General features: G+C 46.9%; 1 protein-coding gene across 5 annotated transcripts; it reads right to left on the reverse strand.

Annotated features, from left to right (window-relative positions):
• Positions 1-699: 699 nt before the first annotated feature.
• Positions 700-20513, reverse strand: PHC1 (polyhomeotic homolog 1). 5 transcript variants are annotated; one of them, XM_019961601.2, is made up of 15 exons: positions 20205-20513; positions 17199-17356; positions 15944-16054; positions 14769-14849; positions 14041-14190; positions 12988-13143; positions 8570-9065; positions 6116-6888; positions 5425-5572; positions 4964-5175; positions 4100-4214; positions 3304-3412; positions 2952-3102; positions 2280-2511; positions 700-1672 (listed from the first exon to the last, which is right to left on the reverse strand). In XM_019961601.2, the coding sequence occupies exons 2-15, from the start codon at positions 17310-17312 to the stop codon at positions 1518-1520; spliced, it is 3003 nt and encodes a 1000-aa protein (XP_019817160.2). In that variant the 5' UTR covers positions 17313-17356; positions 20205-20513; the 3' UTR covers positions 700-1517. The 5 variants fall into 5 exon arrangements, with proteins under 5 accessions (XP_019817160.2, XP_019817162.2, XP_019817161.2 ...); XM_019961603.2 differs by having other exon boundaries at positions 12988-13119; positions 20205-20512; XM_019961602.2 differs by lacking the exon at positions 20205-20513 and adding an exon at positions 18097-18176.
• Between the last annotated feature and the right edge of the window lie 2730 nt (positions 20514-23243).

The raw sequence follows: 23243 nt of genomic DNA on the forward strand, positions 1-23243 counted from the left end.
GCTTCTCCCACTTGCAGTCAAAGCTGGCAGAGCTTTTCTAACTCCTAAAATGTTCCCTCTACCAGTATTTCTAAACATGTTGCACTTTCCTTCACAGGCATTTGGGGTTTTTTTGGTGCCCTCCTATCTCCTGGAAAGGGAATGGAAGCAGAAGTGGGACATGCAGGGCTCTGCCATCTTCGGCCCTGGGTGCAGGCTCCTGCCACACCTGTCCTTGCTTCTGGCTCAGGGATGTGTCTTCTTGCCCAGCCTATCTCCATGGGGAGAGGGGCTTAAACCTCTGATGCTTCCGCCTTTCCATTTAGGCCATGTGCCCAGAAACCTGGCCTGATCTTTGTGTGACAGGGAGCCTGGGCCACTGAAGAGGAACGTGGCTCCCCTGGCCACATGAGGACGGAATCAATAAGCAGGGGGCTTTTTTAGCCTTTAGGAAAGAAAATGAAATTATTTCATCTTTGGACTTTTAGATACTATTGGAATGGTATTTTTTCTTTTCTAAGCAGGGAAAATGATGTTATAAAAGCATTTTTCTGTTACTTGTTTGCATCCCTCCCCCATACTCTGTTTTAAAAATGCGAAAAATATATATACATTTTTTGTACAAAAACTTAAAAGATTAAAAAAAAAATGTCGGCCTAGTCATTTGTGTGGAAGAAGCCAGTAGCTACACTGGAATGATGAATTAAGAGACAACCGAGACCAATTTTCATCCTTTTACTGAGGAGGAAAAAAAATATTTAATATTTTTGTTGTATAAGGAATAGCGCTCAAGGCAGGTCCTTCTACTCCTGACCTCAGCCCCACGCGCTCCTGCTTTATAAAGCTATAGGACAGAGCAGAGTTGGAATGGAAAGAAAAGTAGAGTAGAAGACAACAAATTGGAAGGGAGCAGGGGGGTGCAAAAAGAATGACGACAGCCACATATGTACCCAATACTTTTAGTTTCTGCAGCAAATCAGAATGATGGCAACCCAGTCCCTACACTGGCCAGTGAGGATGCAGGAGAAAATACCCAACACTAAGGGAGTGACAACAGAAGTCTGGGCCACAGCTACAGTCGGGAGGAGCCGGAGGGAAGAGGGAGGACCAGGTTTTCCTACTTGTGTCACACAAGCCCCGCCACCACTGCCGAGGCACACCTACAGTCCACCCATTTTCTTGTCTCACCACACTGTACATTCCTCCTCCTCCTCCTGGAGAATTCAGACCCTGGCTAGACACTCCACTCCGGGATAAGGCTGAGCAGTCCTAGTTCTCTAGACTGCCTCTTTCACAAAGATTGGATTAGGGTAGGTGAGAATTGTGAAGATTTAAAAAATAAAACCCAGAGAAACGTCAAAGCTGCCACCATGTAGCACCAGCGACCAGTTCTTGCACGGTTCTTCCCTGTCTCGGTGATCCCCTCCTGCAGAAGACAGCACAGCTCTGTCTTCCTCATGGAGTCTCTGCTGGCACCAGGTTATAACCTGGACGGTGGGGAGTGTCTGCCTTAGGCTGGTTTGTGCAAGAGGGCCACCTTAGGTCTCCTTGAGGACATTTATCTTAGCACAGATCTTGAGGGCAGGACCCAGCTTGATGTTCATGGCACTCATGAGATGTTCCTCTTTAAGTAATAAGAGGGCCTGTCCATCGATCTCCTGGGAACGAAACTCTTCTGCAATCTCTTGGCAGCCTAGGAGGAAACGGTGGGGTATGTATGAGAAGCTACATGGTAGCACCAAAAGTACTTGTCCTAAATCCAGTGATACAGTGGCCCAAGATGTCAAGATATGGAAGCAAAATGAAACCAGAGCAACTAGCTATTTTTTTAAAAAAAGAGCCAAGATAAAAGAACTAAGGTGTTCCACCAACTAAGCTGTTCAACTCAGATAACTTGAGGAAGGGAAAGGAGAGAGCAAAATACAGTGTTTTCTTTGACACTGCCAAGAAAATCAGCGTTCATGCCATCTCTAAGGGCCCAAAATTCAGACAAAATAGCGAGAAGGGTAGGATGGTTTTCCTTTCTGGAGAAAACTATCCCTTGTCAAGCGCGTGCGTGTATACATGCTCAGTCCCATCTGACCCCATGGACCATAGCCCACCAGGCTCCTCTGTCCACGGGATTCTCCAGGCAAGAACAGTGGAGTACGTTGCCATTTCCTTCTCTGGGGGACCTTCATCATACCATACTTAGGCCTCTACATTTCCATCTACAAAGCCCTGTGGGATGGCCTCAAAAAAACCATAGGAAAACAAAGCACTACAGATGACCCAGGTTCTGGCGGACAGGCCCTTGATACCTTGTAGAGAAGCAATGAACTCATAGACTTCCTCTACGCTCCAGCGGCTAGGATTACTGGATAGGAACACAGGGTTGATGCCATGTAATTCTGGGGTGGGTGGAGCTGTGTTGGGATTCCCCAGATCACGTTCTCCATGCCCTGCTCTCACGGATAAAGGCCCAGGAGATGTTGGAGAGAGTGCTTCATCGTAACTGGAATTATCTGAACCCCGGCTAGAGTCCTCTTGACCCTACAGGAAAAACAGTGAGATCGTAAGTGTCATGAGGTCTCCCTCTCTCCCCCCATCCTAGGTTTGAGGCACAGAGGAAAAACTAATCCCAGCACAAGTAAAGTACTCTGTACTTCATATGCAAATGCCCAAAGTCACTAGTCTGCTCTCAAGTGCCTTTCAAGTGTGAACTGTGTCCCTCTCTTGGTTCCCTTCTTCTGCCAACAACTCCCCTAGATTTTCCCTCCTCTAACAAGAGGTAAGGATTAACAGAAACAACAGGTAAATCAGATGAGAAGAGACAAAAAGATAAGGATTTCGGAATCTGGAGCGATGTGATCCATGTGAAACCAGAGTTCTGGTCTCACACTTTTTTTTTCCCAGGGGAAAGGAGCTGCTCTGCGGGGGAGAGAAGGAAACAGGCCCGGTTTGCAGCATCGCGCCCCACAATGATGGCTCACTCGGTGGCGCTTGCCCTGGATCTTGGCACGGGCGATGTCCGAGGAGCTGCGGCGGGGTCCGCGCCTTCGAACACGGGCATAGTTGGCTTCCTGAAATTCTTTCATTTTTTTCCTCTTCAGCCGGAATTGGTGGCTACAGCTCACATTATACCTGTGGGTCAGGGAACATACACGAGGTCAGGGGTGCTGCTATGCAAGACCACCTTGCTCCTCTGCTCTACATGTGAACTAGGATTTTAGGGGCCAATCTGGAGAAGAGAATGAAGGTGAAGGAGACGTTAGCTCTGGGTCTCGAGCGGATCCTGGGGAAGGGGTGTCCGAGGGAGGAGGGCGAGACGGGAGCCTACTGTACCTCTTAGCGCAAGTCATGGAGCAGAATCTCTTGGAGCCGCGGAATTGCTCGGCGGGGGCGTACTTCCCACAGTACTCGCACTTGAGGAGGTTTGCCTTCTTATCTAGCTCTGAAAACAAGGCAGCGCTGCAGGGCTGCATGGGTTCCTGCTGCCGCTCAGGCCACCCTCAGGCCCAGCACTGGACTCTAATTACTCTCAGCGTTCCCCTCAAAGACCTACTCAGCCTAACTGAGAATCCCGAAAACAAAGTTCAAAATCCAAAACCATAAAGACCTGTCCCTCAAGACATCACAGTCTTCCTAACCTTAAGCCAGATGATCTCCATTTTAAATGACTAATTTCTTCATAATTCGTAGTCTCAGATTTGACTGCACTTTTCCACAGGAGAGAGGAACTAATTACTAATGCCTGGAAAGATATGAGATTTCTCCCTCCCCACCCCACCTCCCCACACACACAGACACAGAAGTTTTCAAAAGCAGGAGAGGGGAAATGTAAACAAGACTCCTTAACATATATCACAGAATCTAAAATAAGGAGAACTGGAAATTAAGAAACAGCCTATTTCATATTATCCTTTGAAAAATATATCCTTATAGTAAATAATCCAACAGATCAGCTTGATAAAATTCCCCTTAACCCTATGGGAACAACTTCTGTGTGATTCTAGGTATACTGATGTAGATGGACTTCACATAATTCCCACTTGAAAGAGCTAATTGCTATTTTACGCTAAGTCCTCAAACATATCTCCATCAGCCTCATTCCTAGATGGGTCTCTAAATGAATACTCACCAGCAGATGGGCTGTCCCCACCCAAGGGACCACCCGACTGATTCTCATTCAGTCCTGTGGTGAGGCCAGTCTGCAGGGGCTTCTCAGACTCTTTCAATAACTGAGAACAGCCCACCTGTTCCAGAAAAAGGTGAGTTATATTAGCCTAACTCCTTTCTATAGCTTTCCCCACCACTTCTCACCACCATGTCTTTGCCTCGATCTCAGAGTTAATGGCAAAGTCACGAAGACAGAACCATTTTCAATATAGCAATCTAGAGTCTCTAACTGGCTTTTTTCAGATTAGCTGCTGGAGAAGGGCCTCCTACCCCAGCTCCCTATCTTGTCCTTTTCCTTCCTAAACTGCAGGGAACACACTTGGAAGCAAGAGACCTGTGTTCTAAGTCCTGCTTCTGCAACTCATGGTATCCAGAAAAGTCTCTCAACTTCTCCACCACAATTTTCTTCACTATGAAACAACCTAATTAGAGACTTCCCTGGTGGTCTAGTGGTTGAGACTCCAAGCTCCCAATGCAGGGGGCCCAGGTTAGTACCTGGTCAGGGAACTAGGATCCCAAATGCTGTACAATGCCCGAATGCTATACAAAGGGGCCCAAAAACAAACAAATAAAAAACAACCATGACAGCCTTAAAGGTCACTTTTTTCCTTTGCTTCTCCTCTCCCCACTATTTTCAGTTCCTGGTCTACATAGTCTTTCTTCTTCTTTTCCCTTCCTTCTTCATAGCTAATCCTACAAACAACAGAACTGAACCGTTCTCTAATAATTAAATAGTTCTGAGCCTTCTGAGTCTCTGGAGTTTGAAAAGACAGCCCAACAGACCAAGTCCCCATGTGAAAGCCCCACCTTCTGGCCCTGCCCTCACCGGGAAAGGCTCTGCTCCTTCCTGGATAACGAAGCCTTCAATGATGTGAGTGAGGATCTGGGGCTTCACAATGGCCTGGGGGGGCTTGGAGTCACCCATCTGTCTGGACACCATGGCCAGCGAAGGAGGGGGCGCTGATGGGGCAGGAGCCAAAGCTACAATGTCACTGCTCAGGGTGTTAGTGTTCGCGCTGGTCACTGGCTCAGCTTTCTCTAGAAAATAAAACACGAGATTAAGGAACAGGGAGGGGATGACCTAAATGATCCAATGATGAGCCAAGCCAGCCTGATCGTCCATAGTAGCACATCTTCCTCTTTGATCAATCATCCTGGCTTCCCTGTGTCCAGCTCTCCACCAAGTTCAGGCCCACATTCTAATGAATCAGACTCAACTCTTAACTCACTCAGAGCTTTCCTCTCATTTCTGTGCACTCGGCAGTCCTGCAGAAGTCCATTCCTCACCTCCAAGACCACCCTTCTCCTCCATGGCCTTTGGGCTCTCTACCACTGGCGATGTCTTCGCGGGAATCATTGAACTCAGTGTGGAGACATCATCTCGCTCCTCCTCAGACTCAGCCTTGCGCTTTACAGCCAGTGTCTGGGGTTTGCCCTATAAAGTGAAGAACAGGAAGGAAAACAAGATTTATGAGCAAAGGATAATGATGAAACGCAATTACTCCCATACTGTCCAAGAAAATTGTCTTAGTTCTAGATTCCCCAGTGTGTGTATGTCCCATGGTACAGTAAAATTTCTGGTCATTCCCAACAAGTGTAATTTCTACATCAAGACAAAAGAACATACAACATTATTTAGTCCTGACCTAGACCTGGAGACCCGGGTTCATCACAGCCCAACTGAGAATTGCTGTTTCTTTAAAGATTGATTTTGGTGGTTAAAGCTGTATCTTAATATAACTTAGTATAGATCCAAAAATACAGAATTTCATGTAGGAGTACGACATTCAGGTATTATATACGTTGATGTCTCTTATGAAAGACTGAATACATGCCAGGATCTTAACCTTCCATTAAAACTCTCTCTTACAAAAGAAGCACTAATATCCTAACCTCCTCAACCCTTTATTCCCTTCCGAAATTAAGCTCAGGTCCCCTTGAGGATGACGTGTGCTCACAATCACGGGGCAACACTCACCGGCAGGTGCACAGACTGCATGTAGAAGGCGGCAGGGACCTGCGCGACCACCGGTGAGGAGGTGGTCGCCCCTCCCTTCACCACATGCGCCGTCCCCTGCACAGGGGCCAGGGTCATCCCTGAGGCCAACGTGGGTGGGCACTCCTGCAGCGCACCGGGGGCCTGGGATGAAGGCGGCGAGGAGGCCAAGTGGGCCTGGCCTGGCGGCACTGTGCCTGGCATCCCCCGGGAAGTGGGGACTGCAGCTGCCAGCTGGGCCAGCCCCAAAGCCTGGGCCTGGGCTGTACCCGGCTGCCGGGTGCCCACCACCTGCACAGGGATGTGGGGTGGGGGCTGCTGGGCGGCAGACATCTTGGCAGCCCCTAGCTGAGGGGGCTTGAGGGGGGCTGCCGGCGGTTTGGACTGGATGGGAATAGGGGGCTTGGGGGCGGGGTCCGGCGGCAGGGACAGCGGTGAAGACTGCAGCATGGGCTGGACGACCAGGGTCTGGGCTGGCTGCTGGGATGGGGATGGCGGGACCGGCTGGGTCGGGGGACCCGGCGGAGGCTGCGGGGCAGTGAGGGTGGTGGCCTGCTGTTGCTGCTGCTGCTGCTGCTGCTGCTGCTGGGCCAGCTGGAGGTGCGTGGCTGTGTGCAGAAGCTGGGACTGGCGGTGCGGGAACTGCTGCTGGTGGTGGATGGCGATCTGCTGCTGGATCACCACCTGCTTCTGCTGGAGGTGGATCTGCTGCTGCTGCTGAATCAGGGAGTGGGGCTGGATCTGCGTGTAGGTGGCTGCGGGAACGAGCCCCCAGAGACACAAAAGGAAGGGAGAGCAGACATGAGCAACATCATCAAAGGCGCCAGTCAAAGCAGCTTTCCAAGGTGAACCTAGTTGTAGACTCAAACTACGAATGGAAAGCGAGCTGGAGGGGCCTGACAGGCCACCTGGTTTACACTCTTTCCTCTGAGTCAGACGTTACCAACCATCTCCAGCCTTAAAGATGTCAGGCAAAGACCACCTTTGCTCAAGCATGTAACAGTCCTCACTAATTTCCTGCATTTATCTAACTCTTTTTTCTCTTTTTTTGCTTTATTTAAATCCTATTACTTGGCACTCAGCAAGGACAATGGCGGGCCCAATCTAACCTTCATGGTTAGATTCTTCTCCTCAAGCGCCAAGTCCACATTTCATTCGTTTTTACATCCCTAGAACCCAGCCCAGGTCCTGATACACAAGAAACACTTAACAGTCACTGAAAGAATAAATATCCACAGAGGTAAAGCTACCAACATCTTCCCATGATTGCCTCGGGTCTCCACGATTCATCAGTTTAGGTCACCACCCATGAGAAGTTTTAAGAGTCAGCCGCTGTGGGCTCGGACTTGACCCAGTTCCCTCCACTGTAAACTGGAGATGGGATCTCCCCTGCTTCACACCCTACCAGAGTGCCCAGAAACTATATGTGACATGAAAGCACTTTGATATTACAAGTGCCATAGTTTGTAAAGTGCCATACTAGGTGTTAGGAAAACAAATGATAAGTAACTCTTAAATATGGGGAGTACATTACTCAAATATACAACACTTAAAGTACTAGAAACAAGGAAGCAAAAATAAACACTACCAGATAGGGTATCCACATCTAACTCTATCCACAGCCTGAAAGCAAGCACTACCCTGGGTTATTACTATTATTTATTCTTTTTAATCCTTACCATCCTTACCATCAATACAGATGATCACAAGTTGGACTGTATTAAAGCAGGGCTCTATTCCCTCACCCTAAGTACTCGAAGGCACACAGTCTTTGCTCTACACTGCCAACTGACCAACAGTAAATGTGTGAGGAAGAGAACTCATCCCTTACGGTAAATTGCAAGCTCCATGGGCAGAAGAGTCTGTTTTTCAATGATGTATTCCAGTACCCTCCCTAGAACACAGCAAGCCATTCAAAAAGAACTGAGTGGGAACTTCCCCAGTGGTCTAGTAGTTAAGATTCCACCTTCCAATGCAGGGAACAGGGGTCTGATCGATCCCACATGCTTGGGACAATTAAGACTGTGCACCACAACTACAGAGAAGCCTGTGCACAGCAATGAAGAACCAAATGCTACAATGAAGACTGAAGCACTTAGTTACGTGCTACAACTAAGACTCAGAACAACCAAATTTTAAAAAAAGAAAGAAAAGACCCTAGTGAATGAAAGGGTAAAGGGAGTAAATTGAAGAAGTCAGGACCTAAGAAGGAGAGGACAAGGCAACTTGTAAACTGACTGCTGCCTGGCAGAAACAGACAAGATCCCTCTCTGCTACCTGTCATCCTGTCTCCTGGACTAATACAAACAAGGCTGATGTGATTCTTTCCTTTCACTATTTCAGGACCAAAACGAGCAAGAAGGGCAAAGACACGGACCCTGAAGACTTCAAGCTAGCCCCGAGGGAATAAGAACATTATGGGAAGAGACAGAGTACCTGAGCTAATGAGGGTCTGGCTGGGAGCAGGAGTGGCGGTCCGGGTGAGGTTCATGCCCACGTTCTGCTGACCAGTTCCGTCTGCTTCTGCTTTCTTGGCTGCTGCGCTTTCTGCTTCTGTCTGGCTGCCCTGACTCACAGTCACTGCCTGGGCTGCAGGCAAGGGCTGCACCACTCCAGTGCCCTTCCTGGGGCAGCTCCCACCACCACCCATTCCTGAGGAAGGTAACTGCCCCAAGCCCCCAGGAGCCTGGCCGCCTCCTCCAGGACCCATGGACCCTGGGATGCTAGTCCCACTGCCTCCACCAGCTTGACTGAGGTTGAGGGACTGGCCTGAGGCCCCAGAGGAAGCCTGAGCCACCGCAAGGGCCTGGCTAGAGGCCTGGGAGAGGCTGGAGACAGGGGAGGCCCCAGGAGGGATGGCCTTCTGGGCAGAGCCTTGCATTTGGGGTCCTTGGGCAGAGGCCTGCTGGTTCCTGACGGCCAAGTTCTGCACCTGAAAGATAGGAAGCAAAAGGCAGATTGAGAAACTTGGGGATCAAGGGCACTAAAGTGAAAGACTACCATGACTGAGTCAGAAGCAGTGACAACAGCTACAGATATTCCACGGCCCCCTCAGCTGTACCCTCACCTGTACACACAGAGAAGGTCTTCCCAGAGAGGGGCTCTCAAGTCATATCTGATTCTCAGTCTCCTTCATTCTGTACAAAATCCGTCATCAAGTTCAGTTATTTTATTCCTTCAAGATGTCTCAGACTTTCCCTTTCTTCCCCATTCATTCAACATCTACCAACTACTGCACTGGATACTGGGAATGCAGAGATGAAAGACACAAGCCCCTGCTTTTAATGAGTACTTTCTACTCGAGAAGACAAGAAAACCAAGTTACACCATGCACAGATATGCACCCAGTGCTAGGGGAGTGCAGAGGAGGAAGAGTAGTAACTCAGACAAAGCGCATGAGGGAAGACATGCTAACACAGGCGATGTCTGAGCTGAGAACCAACAGGGTTTGAAGACACAGGTAACAACAATGCAAGACCACTGAGCCAAGAAAGAGCACCGTGTTTTTGGAAATGATAAATATTTCATTATGTTTGGGGAAGGCTGGAGGGAGTGGCAAGAAATGAAGCTATGCAGGTAGGCTGAGGCTAGAAAGAGGCCAGATCTTGAAGGGCTTGGAATGTTAAAATGAGAAATTCCCAGCACCGAGCACAGTGCCTGACAGACAGCAAGTGGTCCAGTGTATCAACGGAGAGAAGGGATGACAAGCTCTTAATGAATCACAGGAAGCCACTGAAGAATACTCATCAGAAAGACCACGATCAACTCTATTGTCAAAACCATTCTTTGAGCACAGCCACTCTGGAAAACAGTTTGGCATTTTGTCCTAAAGTTGAAATATTCACACATGCTGTAACCCAGGAGTCCCACAAGAGAAGTGCTCACTGTAGACAATGGGAGGCATGTGTAAGAATGGTCACAGCAGCACGAGTCATCCTAACAAAAGCCTAAAAACCAACCAAATGGCCACCATCAGAAGAGAGGATGAATGAACTCTAGTATATTCACACAGTGGAATATTACATGGAAATCAAAACAAAGTACAATGACATGCAACAATACAGATGGATTTTGACAATAAGTCATTTAATGAAGGTATTCCCCAAAGGATTATATACAAGGTAAGTACCTTATAGATTTAAATACAAATTTATATTTTTTATATATATATATCCACATGGTATCTGGAACTTGCTTCTAAATAATCCACAGATGAAGGGAAAGGGCCTGGAGAAATTGACCACATGTCAATAAATGCTTAAGTTGGATGATTAAGCACATACAGATTCATATTTCTTTGTTTTTATAAATGTTTGAAATGTTCCATATTAAAAAGAACATTTTAGAAATATAGTAAAGGCAGTAAAGCTATATACAAAAAGGGTTACAGGGAAGGATGAATCAGAATGAATGTCACCATGGATGAGTAGGGGCAGGCAGTGGAGCTCCATCTGGAGCTGGGGCTGGCTTATTACATGATTAAAACTTACAGAATAAATGTTTTAAAAAGTGGACCATGAATGAACGAACCATTGATGAGAGGATGCCACGAGTCAAGGATTATTATGATTCATCAAATTCTGTAGGCCAGAGGTACAATTAAAAATGTTAGGGGAGTTTGTGAGAGAATGGATATATGTATGTGAATGGCTGAGTCCCTCTGCTGCTCACCTGAAATTATCACAACAAATGTTAATAAGCTGTACTCCGATACAAAATATAAAGTTTTTTTTAAAAAGTAACAATGTATATCTTCTTATTAAAAAAACTTATCCTGATAGTAATATGGGAGAGGATTAGAGACAGAAGCAAATAAGGCTGAAATTAAGAGGCCAGTTAGGAAACTAGTAGAGTAATTCAGGTGAAAAATAAAAAGAACCCGAATTCAGGCAATAGTAAAGTAAAGAAATAACAGCTTTCGAGAGAGATTTACAAAAATCATCAGGACTGGGTACTGGGCCACGTACATATTACCTGGCAATTACGAAGATTCTTCTCATCAGCTTCCTTCCCGTCATGGCTATTTAAAACTTTCCTCCTCTCCCTGCCTCTGAACCACTTCCTCTTTCCCCTCTCACTGTTCACTCCCACAGAGATGATACCACCACCTCTGGTCCCACCACGAAACCTGGCCCTGTACCTCCGTCAGCCCCCATCGTTCTCCCCTCACCCCGGCCACCTTCTCTTCTTCCTCCTATCAAAGGCTCACTAGGCTCAGGATCTCATTCCCTCCTCCTCAATTCTTTCCTGTCCCTTCATTCACCTCTCCTCTGCTGGCTCCCTCCCACCGGCAAGCCTGAACCCCCTCCCCAAGCCCAGCTTCACCCTCCTCTCCTGTTCCTACATTCAAGGCTGAGGAATGTCGCCTGTGTGATCACAAAGAGAGCCAAACTCTTAAACACTCACTGTGTCCAGGCACTGTTCAAACACTCAGACACATCAACTCACTGAGTCCTCACAACATACCCTGGGACAAGTATTTTATAATGGCTATTTAATAGACAAAGAAATTGTGGCAAGAAGATGTTGGGCCATTTGCAGGGGTCACAGTAAGTCAGAGTTGGAACTGACCCTAACGAAGATTTACACTTTCAACCACTACTCTGTCCATCCACAGACCAACACACAAACATCTGATGAACAGATGTTTAAGTGAAAGAACTGCTATGGAAGCAGGTTCTACCTCATCCTGACGCCACCACTACTGCTGTAGTCTAAACCAAAGACTGTATCTGTAACTGACCCCAACAGTTTCTCAGCAGGTTCCCTCATTTCTCTTCCTTCTCCAGGCACAGGCTCCGAAATCAGTCTTTCTCAAGTAGTTTCCTGACTCGCTTAATCTGCTGCTCAAGTCAGCAGTGCCACTCCTACCTACAAAGTCACGTGGCTTTCAGATTTGTCCTTAACAATGCCCTTTCCTGCCACAAGCTTATTGTCTCCACTTTATTCACTCATCTCCAACTCACAGTCACATATCTGAGTAGTCAGGCTTTGACACATGCTATTCTCTCTCTCTAGTGTTCATGCTACTCCAAATCAAATGCCACCCATCCTTTCAGAACCTGCTCAAGTTTACTGAAATGGAGAGCTCAGTGTTCACTTGCTGACTGATAAAAACTAAAAGAATGAAATAAGTACCATGAGACCCTAGTTTGTATGCCATGCAAAAGAAGCTAAAACACTGCTCTCTCTATATATATATTTTTGTTTGAGATAAGGCACAGAAAACACACTGGTGAGGAAGATTATACTGGGAACACCGTTGAGTGAAACAGACTGCTAAAGGTTGAAAGCTATAGTAACTCATAGAGAAGAAATCAAGTGTTCTGCCAGCAACTCAGCTTGATGTCTGTCTTACCAGAATTCCCTCCACCACCCCTTATCTTCCAGAGAGTACTGCAAGGACAAGGAACTAGGACTTTCTGAATAAAACAGCTATGGAGAGCTAAAAGGAGGGCAGGGACACCGGTCCTATATTAAGAATAAAGCTTCCCTGGATAAGGGGAGTTTGGAGGGAAAATGGATACACATACACGTATGGCTGAGTCCCTCTGCCGTCCACCTGAAATTACCACACCATTATCAGCTATACTCTAATATAAAATAAAAAGTTTTTTTTTAAAAAAAGGAGGTGGCTTCCCATATCCCCAGGGCTGTTTTCAGTTAAGCCTACTTCCCTTCCTAATTCAAATAACTAAAAAGGTGTAAGGGATTCAAGTTCTACAGAAATTGAGGGTGGGGTAGGGGGAAGAATTCTGAAAAGTTGTAATGGGGTGGAAGGGTGATCCCTGGTCCAAGGCCACTCCATTCGCCCTCCCCAGGGCCCGTCCGCAGGTCAAGTGGTCACCACTGACCTGATCAGCATCTGTGTGGACTCCAGGAGACTGAGCAGATGGCGCCTCCTGCTGGACTGCAGCCACTGCCCCGTTAGGCATCAGGATGAGTTGGGAGGCTAGAGGCACATTCCGGCCCAGGGTCCGGTTTACCTGCAATAGGTTTCCCAGCTGTGGCTGGCAAGGAGAGGATGAAGAGCAGAGGAAACAGAACAAGAGAAAGGGGAGAGAGACAGAAGAAACGGAAGGGAAGGACCACAAGACAAAATAAACAGAAGATACGAAACCGCTAGGCCCTGCCCCTTTCCACACCAACCCAGGAGACCCTCATCCTCCACGTGTGATGAATCGTCCGAAGAAAACCTGGAACGTGTATAAACTATACACTGACAACAAAGAATCAAACATCAAAAAGGCTGAGACAATGAGTTGGGAACAAGGGTTTATATATACTAAGCAGACAGGCCAAGAGGTAACACTTAGGATTTGTGCAAGTGAGCCATGGCTTTAAAGATTAGACTATATCTGGTGCAAATTTCTTTAAAACTGAGGTGAAATCTTCTAACTTAGGATCTCAATTGTTTGTAAGCTACCTGTGAACACTGAGCGTCACATCTAGAGGTAAGTCAGGCATAGGAAGCAGATCCGCTTGTCCTAAAACATCTGGGTAACCATGATGACACGGACTTCCCTTGTGGGTCAGCTGGTAAAGAATCCGCCTGCAGTGCGGGAGACCTGGGTTTGATCCCTGGGTTGGGAAGATCCCCTGGAGAAGGGAAAGGCTACCCACTCCAGTATTCTGGCCTGGAGAATTCCATGGACTGTATAGCCCATGGGATCACTAAAAGTTGGATACAACTGAGCAACTTTCACTTTCAACCATGATGACATAAAACAGCTTTCACTCTGGGAAATTCCCTGATGGTCCAGTGGTTAAGACTTGAGCCTGGGTTCAATCCCTAGTTGGGGAACTAACATCCCAAAAGGTGCACAGTGCAGCCAGAAAAAAAAAGGCTTTCACTCAACAAGTCAGAGAACAATTATGTCCCTGGGACAATGGTGGCTGTGGCTTACCCGTAGATACATCTGGGCCTGGGACTGGTTGAGGGGTGGGGAGGTGGTGTTCCCCAGTAGCACAGACTGGGTCAAAGTGGTAGCACTGGGAGAGCTCACACTCTGGGACCGGCTGATGAGCTGGGCAGCCGATGTGGTGGCCAGATTGATCTGTGTGGTACAGAAGGGAACCAGGACTAAGGATGGGGGAAGAGACACAAGGAAATACACATGACTGACAAACTCAGAGTGACACCAGCAAAAGCAGAGTATCTCACTTTCACAGAGTCAGGAGGAAATGAACACCTTACCATCCACACCTGTTATCCTGGCCTCTAAAGGCTATCAGCAAAGTACAGAAACCAGGCCCTAATCACCAGTGTAAGAGCTGAGGAGCAAAGGACGAAATGGAATAGATTCTACTTCTCAGTCAAGAATCCAACGATTAGCCTTTGGGACCCTTTGATTCCTCCTGCCCAGGATTTTCTTCCTCCTTAAGACACCTCTACAGATCCATGCTGGTTACTCTCCCTTTTACTGATATTCTCTACGCACGATCAGTAAATACCATCAATGGTGAAATAAACACTCTCAGATCAATGGCACAAAGTATTGGGTTGGCCAAAAAGTGTACGCAGGTTTCCTGAAATATCTTACAGAAAAATCTGAATGTTGGCAAACCCAAGAATTTAACTGAAAGACACAGACCCAGGGAGGAAAGCCCCTCGGTGGGGACAGGCAGTACTCACGGAGGCCTGGGTGGTGGTGGTCTGCTGCTGTGCAGTGCTGGTGTTTGGGGAGCTGGCCTGCCGACTGGCAGCAATTGTAGCCTGTTAGAGGGCAAAGACGACAAGAGAGAACAGAGACAACGAAGGCAAAGGCTCTGAATCTTCCAGGAACAAATCACAGGCACAAAATATAACTGAGATTTCAGGTAAGAGCAGTGAGCCTCTACTGTGGAGCAAGGACAAGTATGTTCACTATGTCAATCACCCTCATATTACTGCGTATGCTAACCCCACGACTCCCACATAACCCGCCCTGAGCAGTTGGCAGCCCTTGCTCTTTCTCCTGCTTTCTTTTAGCTGGAAGAACCTTTGGTCAGGTCACATCAGAAGTCACTGCTAAGTCCAGCCCAGAGCTGCCTGATCAATACAAACGTAAGGTGAGCCACCTATATCATTTTCTAATATGAACATTTTTCAAAGAGTAAAAAGAAACAGGAGAAGTAAACTTTAAAAATTTACTTTATTTAAGCTGATCTGTCTCATTTTAACACATACCAACATAAACGAACTTCTGAGCTTTTTTGAACTAAAAAGTCTCTGAAATCCAAAATCTTCTCCCATATCTCCATCTGGACTAGCTGCATTTGTTGGTTTTTTTTTTTTTTAAGGAGACGGATTTTCTAAAATATTTGGCTGGGTCCCGTCTTAGTTGCGGTACTCATAGTCCTCATTGCGTCCAGTGGGATCTTTCATTGCAGCCCAGACTCTCTCGTGGTGGCGTGTGGTATCAGTAAACTACAGCATGGGCTTAGCTGCTGCAAGGTGTATGATATCTTACTTCCCTGACCAGGGGTTGAACCCTCGTCTCTTGCACTACAAGGCAGATTCTCAACCACTAGACCACCAGGGAAGTCCTAGAGACTAGCTGTATTTTAAGTGCTCAACAGCTGCCTGTGGCTAACGGCTACTACACTGGACAGTGCAGGGCTAGCACACAGCCATGCTACCTCTAAAAGACAGTTCTCCCACGGTTCTTACTGTGAGCCCACAAGCTGAGGTCCACTCATCCTCCTGCAAAAGGACAGGAGGCACGGGACACTGTTCCCAGCCTGGCTCAGTGGCGGGTGTGGTGTGTTCCAACCCACCTGTACTGCCTTTCCCCTCCCTCCTGGGCCAGCTGGCTGCTGACCTCTCACCTGCTGGACGGCAGCCAGGCTATGCAGCTGGGCATTGCTGAGCTGCTGCTGGAGCATGAACTGGTGGAAATACTGAGCCGCGTTGGGCTGACGCTGCAGTGCCTGCAGAGCCTAGGGAGAAACAGAAGGGAATCATTCCACTTGGGATGAACCACTCCTAACACCTATACTGTGGAAATCACTGGGATCCTGGGAAAGGGACACATGGGGAAGAGAGAAACAAAGGAAAAGATAGGTATCTGGTTAGCCTGTCAACATCTGATATGTCCATTTTTATATTAGAACCAGTGAGTTCATGTAGTCCTTAAAAAGTAGGGACACAATTAATTGAAAAATACAGCAGTATAATCTCACATGAACTTGTATTTCCCAAAATGGAATCTGGAAATATCTGATATAACAACGAATTAGGACTAAACTGGCTGAAAATAAATGGAATGTTGATTAATGTAAAGAGAAGAAAATAAAAGACCATATTCTAGGGACACAGTAAAGGTGATAGAGCCCTGCCTGTGTGTGTGCTCAGTCGTGTCCAACTCTTTTCGACCCCATGAATTACAACCTGCCAGGCTCCCCTGTCCATGGAATTCTCCAGGCAAGAATACTGGAGTGGGCTGCTATTTCCTTCTCCAGGGGATCAACCCAGGGATCAAACCCGCGTCTCTTGCATCTCCTGCACTGGAAGGCTGATTCTTTACCACTGAGCCACCTAGGAAGCCCAACAGGGCTCTAAAGGGTTGAAAATGATGAAAAATAAAATAAACAGTGACTATGAAAGTCTGTATCAGGTAAAATTTTCAAGTAACTGGAATTTTTAAACATCTACAGTATAATGCTAACAGGTGTTTATAAAGACAGTATCAGTAATTCAGTTTTGGCGTTAACTTCAAAGCCAAAACTACATTCCTTTTTTTTCTTTCCAGGAGCCGAAATAGTTGAGGTTCTTAACTTCCACTACCCAGGGTGATTTTCAAGAAAAACCCAAAAATAAAAACCTGACAATCCTTGAAGAGAAATGGTTAGTGAGATCTAGCAACATGAACTAAATGATATAAAAACCTTAAAGACTGATATCTCGTTCTGCCTGCTTGCTCAAACTGTTGTAAACCCCAAAGGTTCTCAGACCTGCAAGTGACCTTTGTCATCACCTGATCGTACTTGCCCAGTCTGCTGGAAAGAAACCAAGGGTGATTATCTTCCTGCATCCTTGCCCACCCCAAGCCAATGCTCACAGCCCCTCAGTGCTGAGCCTCACCTGCACAGCCTGCCGTTCATACAGTGACATTTGAGCGATCTGGGGCCGAGAGCTGCCCCCAGAGCCAGAACTCCCATTGGTGGAGTTGGAGTTCTGTTCACTCTCAGTCTCCATGATAGAGGTCCAGGGTCCCCACGGCTGGCGCTCTGACTCCAGACCTAGATGGAAGAAGCAACGGGTTAAAATGTACACCTGATCTCCAGTGACTATTTCATGTTATTATTTATTCAAGTTACCTAAGAACCTTCCTTTTCTTCCAGAAGCCATGATTGCTCTGTTTTAATAATGACCAAATCTTCAATACACTTATAACCGTATCTTCCCCACCATCTTTTGAAACTAAGCGATGTCTCAAAAAACACAACTTTAACCTATTTCCTCCTGGCTGTCATTAAATAGAAAATGGCCTGAATGTAAGATGGTTCCTTATAAGAGTATGGCTATTTTATATCCCCATCACACCTTTGAACAGTTTAAAATCATCCCATTTAAAACTTACTGTTTCCTCATTTTTATCTCACATGCAACATCACTATCAGCCTCACCTTAACAATGGCACCATGTACTGAGAAGTCACTGGGCGCCTCCTCTCACTGGGCTAGGCCTTCACCGCCATTATTTATCAGTGCTTTACGGTAAATATAATTATCTTCACATTACAATTGTAGAAATGAGGTTTTCAGAGGTTAAGCAAGTAGTCCTAGTTAAGTATCAAATCTTTACACTAGGACACAGGTCTTCAAACCAAAAACAATCTGTGGTTAAGGCCGTGTCACTCACTTCGAGTACCCATTGTCTTCATTTTATGGAGGAGGGGCTTATGGTACAGAAAGGACCAAAGCAACATAAAAAGTCATAAAACTGGGAGGTAGAAGAGCTAGACTATAGCCCATCTCACCCAAAGAGCTGCCTGGCTGGAGCTGGGGCTACTAGTAACACCTTGGCCATGGTACTTTATCTTCTTCCACCTCAGTTCCCCTGGATGCAGAGAATTCCCAAGTAAATATAACACATCATTGTAACAAATGACTTACAGGTATTAAACATAGTAAAGACAGCAATCAAAGCTTCAAGAAAGTAAGATTCAATGTTTTCGCCCACTGAAGTAACCAGAATTTATCCTCTGGGGTCTACTCTAAAATTTGCAAAGAACACATGAAAACATTGCTAAGAACACAGCAAAGAAACAGATGAGAAGGAAGAAGAAACATGCCATCAAAGCAGCGTTAAATGACAATAAGTTTCTTTGGTTCTTTCTTTTCTTCGTCCCCTTCTTTTGCTATTTTTTCTCTACTTTTGAGGCATGGAGGAGCCATTGGAAATATCAGGTCAGCACAGCACAATTTGGTTTAGGAATGTAAACAACAAATCAGAATATCTGCTAAGGTGTGCCGATAGTTTCACTCAGGTGAATCCATTTTAATGATACCATCCAAAACAAAGAAACTAAATAAAATCAAACTGCTTGGCCTTGGAAATTAGAGTTGGGGAGATTTCTTATGGGTCCATTCCCAGTTATAATCTGATTGCATCCTTATCCTCCAAGAATTAGTTGTCCAGTAAGAGCAAATGTCAAAAAAAAAAAAAAAAAGAGCAAATGTCATTGCAAACATGGATATAACCCATGAAGTATACAGGAGAAATCACACTGGCTTCAAGTCTAGCCTATCTTCACCCCACATCTTTTGCCAAAATATCAAAGCACTAAACAGATACAGACCCATGAATCCTCATTATCAGCATGCGGAGGAAAAAAAGTGGGTAAGCATTAGAGGCAGCACGGCATAGTTGTATAGAGGATGGGACCTAGTTCACTGGACTCAGAGGGAGGAGACCCCCTTTACTAGCTAGAGGAGACATGAATTCCCTTCGTAGATGAAAAGGCTAATAAACTATATGATCCCCATCTCCCCCCAAAATGGAAGTCTTAATAATTTTTCAGGTTGTGAAACAGAAAAGAGGTGGAAAGAGACCAGTTTAAAGTCTTAAACAAAACCAGGAGAAACTGTCATCAAAACCAGGATTCCTGGATCCCAGGCACATAAGTCTATTCATTTGTGCTCAGCTTCGGGGCTGTAAAATCAAATACAGAAAATGAAGACAACAGAAAGTCTGGGAGGCACAGTCAATTTAAATTTTCAGAATTTAACTGGAAGAGAAAGCATGAAAAGCTGAACCATAGAGGTCCCCTGAATCACGAAACTGGGGTCATCCTGAAATATAGTATTTGGGGGTTGTGGGGCTGGGCTGGAGTAGATCTTTGGCAAGGAGCTAGAGGAAGATAATGAAGTGGACCAGGTTCCGGGCCTCCTGAGCCAAGAGTTGAAGAAAATCAATTTCCCCAAGCATGAAACTCTTGCCTCCCAGGAAAGATGGGGCATAGATAGGAAGGGGGGAAGGAGAAGGGGGTGGGTTCGGGGGAGACTGTGCCACAGAAATCGAAGCCATCTGAAGAATAGGAGTAGACGCCCCCAGGGGTCCTTGTATCTAGAACCTTGATGAGAACGAGTTCCCAAGAGGAGTCAACCCCACCGGGAGAAGGGGGGCTCACGGAGCGGTGGTGCCAGGAGTGAACCGACCCCAAGTGAGCGGAGAAGTGTGCTTACTGATAGCGGGGAGACAGGCAGGAGGGAGACAGAAATCGAGGAACTGGGAGGCTGAGGGACCCAGGGGACCAGAAAAAAGCAGGGAGAGAACTAGACGGCACGCTTGGATGGGAAAGCCAAAGTCAGAGGAGGGAAAATGAATGAGAGAAGGAGCGGTCAGGAGCAACTAGGGTGACGGACGGACAGCAGTGAGCACAGCTCTCTGTGTGAAAATGAATAGAAGAGCGAGAGGCTCGGGCAGCAGAGCGAAGGACCGCAGGGCGAGCGCCAGAGGTAGGCAGGGAAAGACGCCGGGGGAGGTACCTGGGGCGTTCCACAGCCCGCGGCGGCTGCAGAAACATCCCCGCGCGGCCAAGCCCCCGGAGGTCCTGCCCCTGCCCCGCCGCGGCCGCCCGCTTACCTCCGCGCCTGGCTCCGCACCCGGGCGCTCCCGGGATAGGGGGTGGGGGGCGTCCACCTCACGTGCCGGGGTCCCCGGGCGCCGGGCCGGGTGGGGGGCGCGCTCGGCCTCCGCGGCGGGCTCCCCTCGCCTCCTCCCCTTCCTGGAGGGGCGGGGGCGCCGAGGGCGGGGTGGGAGGCGCCCGGCGCGGCCGCGGCTCCCCGCCCCTCCCGCCGCTCCGGGTGCGGGCCGGCCGCGGCTCCGCCAGGCCTCCGGGGCTCGCTCCGGGGCCTGTCACTTCCTGCCGGGCGGAGAGGGTGGGGGCGGCAGGCCGGGGGCTGCGGGCCCGGCTGGAGGAGGGGGCTGGCGGGGAGGTGCTTCCGGGGCAGCCGGACCCCTCCCCCGTCCCTCCCCCTCCCCTCCGTGGCCTCCCCCCTCCCTCCCGCGCGTCCCTCGTTTCCTGCCGGCGCCCGTTGCCATGACGACGCCGCTGCCGGGCCTCCGCGCTCTAGGCCTCGGGGTTTTTTTTCCCCCTCTCTCGCTCTTTCTCCTCTTTTTTTCCCTTCTTTCTCTCCGAGCGCTGCTCGTCGGTGGGAGGGAAGAAACCGAGAAAGTGGTGGCCTCTAGCGGGGGAAACTCACCTCTCAGAAAAGGAGAGGGAGATGGGAGAAGGGAGGGAAGTGACGTGAAGAAGAGGGAAAAAGAAGGTATTTTCTGGAGCTTCTGGGAATAAGGGATAGAAAGAAAGGATCAAAGGGACCAACAGGCTGAGCGGGAGAAAGCCAAGCAAGGACCCTAGAGAAACGGTAGACGGGGGAAGGAAATAAAGCCGAGGAAAGGAGAGAAAAGGACAGGAAAAAAAAAATTGAGGCAAAGGGGAGAGAATGTTGATGGTTTAATTCCGCACCCCTCACCTCCACTCGGAGAAGGCGGGAAAAGCTGTACGGCAAACAGTGAACCCGTTAGGAGTTGACATTCCTTCAAAAGCTTCCGCCTAATATAACTTGCTTTGAATAACGTGTTTAAGTCTGTTATTTCAGGGTTTGGTGTTCGTCTCTATTCTTAGATTTAAATGTGTATGTGAAAGAACGACAAAAACAAGGGAGAAGGCAGGAGTATAAAGAGAGTAGAACAATGGGGCTGTTTGGGAAGGCTAAACATTTGATGAAGCTGTGGCTTTTGTCACTTTTTTAAAAATCAGTTTTTAATTCTCTTAGCCTTTGAACACTCAACACATATTTCTAGAGCACCTACTAAGTGCAGTCCGGTTTTGGAGGCTTAAATTACATCAGAGCACAGAACAAAGATAACTCATTAACCTGTACGGATCTAGCCAGGGCTGCCTTGCGGATAAATAACGAAATTTATGCTATTTCTGATGTTATCATAGTTGAGTAGCTATTTTTTTTAACCTTCTATCTTTTCCTAATCACCGTTCTAGTCAGTTATTTTTCTGTCAACTAGCTCTTCATTCTCTCCTTTAAAAGCCAAGACGTGATTTATTTTTGTAAAGAAAATAGAAGTATTCTCTTTGTTTATAAATTAGATCTATTTAGATTTGCATTGAGAAGTGTGTTTGCGGGGGCGGGGGGGGGTGCTTAATTTGTGGTAGCCAGATTTATGTCAGAGAGAAATCTCAGCCAAGCTTCTAGAAACCAGTCAGACAAGTATGTGAGGGAAGAAAAAGGAGGGCAGCCAAAGGACTGGAAAAGCAAAGACATGAGGTGTGAGGAGGTGAAAGGCTATGTTGTCAGGATGGGTAACAGCTTTGGCTGAGGATGAATCGAAAAGATTCTGGCAAAGAACTGGTGGTAGAAACTAGGTAAAGCGTTAGTCATTTAATTCAAACCTAGATTTTTGGCATGCCTGAGAAGTTTAAAGGTCTCTTGCGGAGGCTTAGAATGAATAGATTGAGCCTAAGCTGAATTTCCTGGCACCAATGAAAAAGTTCTATCTATAGACAGTTTTTAGATTCTAAGACATTCAGGTCGAGAAACGTTATTCATGTTTCCATGGCAGTTTTATCACTGTGAAGTGTTTAAAGAAGGCCTGTAATATATCCCAAGGAGACGAATGCAGATGCCAGAGTGCATGCACTCATTTTTCCAATAACCTGTGGGATTTCGTACTTAGAGGGTACCTGGCTATTCCAAAGCCATTAGATCCCCTGGAGGAGGGCATGGCAATCCACTCCAGTAGTTCTTGCCAGGAGACTCCCATGGACAGAGGAGTCTGGCAGGCTACAGTCCGTGGGGTCGCAGAGTTGAACATGACTGAAGCGACTTAGCACGCACACACAGAAGTAGAACAGAATCACTACCTTTGCATATAATTTTATTCCATCCCTAAACATTTTTTTTCTTTTTCCTGGACCCCTCTGTATAAGTTATACATTTAAAAGTTATACGTTTAGATGATGTTAGGGAATAAGGTAGTGATGTTATATAATTTTGTTGAATCTCTGGTATAAGTCTAGGCTACAAATACTCGTCACAGAGCCTGCCATATTGATTATGGGCCTTTAGTTTAATTTTCATATGTTAAACACTTGTATCCCGCATGTCACAGTAATTATTTTCAAGTTCATTTCTCTCTCCAAGACAGACCAGACTTCCAGGGTCATAAGCCTAGCCAATTTTCCAAAGACAAATTCCGCTTAAAAAAAGAGATGTATTAACAGCAAAGTGAAGTATTAGAGAAACCTCCACCCATAAAATCCTCATCAAAGACTCAATCAGCTTGGGAACTGCTACTGAAATGCTTACCTCAACCTCAACAGAGCAAAACACTGATCCCTAGAAAATCCTCAACTGACTCCTTTCTTTCCTTTTGTTTTTTTGAATTTGTGCTAAACTGTCTCATTTTCATTTAATGATTATGCTGAAATTAGCCTTTTCTTTTTCAAACCAAATAGTCTTCTGAATAGAGGCCAAATAATTTCTTTACTCTGCATAACACTGAAGGCCATTAACCTAAATAGGTGAAAAGGAAATGCATTCTACCTGGTGTGTAGAAATTGAAGCCCTCCCCCTGCAAAACTTGTCTGAATAAAGAAAGATC

Source organism: Bos indicus, chromosome 5, assembly GCF_029378745.1.
Source record: "Bos indicus isolate NIAB-ARS_2022 breed Sahiwal x Tharparkar chromosome 5, NIAB-ARS_B.indTharparkar_mat_pri_1.0, whole genome shotgun sequence".
NCBI lineage: Eukaryota > Metazoa > Chordata > Mammalia > Artiodactyla > Bovidae > Bos > Bos indicus.

Coding starts and splice junctions, on each gene's coding strand:
- PHC1 (XM_019961601.2), bottom strand. CDS start 17,312: ATGGAGACTGAGAGTGAACAGAACTCCAACTCCACCAATGGGAGTTCT. Junction 16,055..17,198: donor ATGAACGGCAGGCTGTGCAG/GTGAGGCTCAGC, acceptor GTTTCTCCCTAG/GCTCTGCAGGCACTGCAGCG. Junction 4,215..4,963: donor AAGGAGCAGAGCCTTTCCCG/GTGAGGGCAGGG, acceptor TTTCTGGAACAG/GTGGGCTGTTCTCAGTTATT.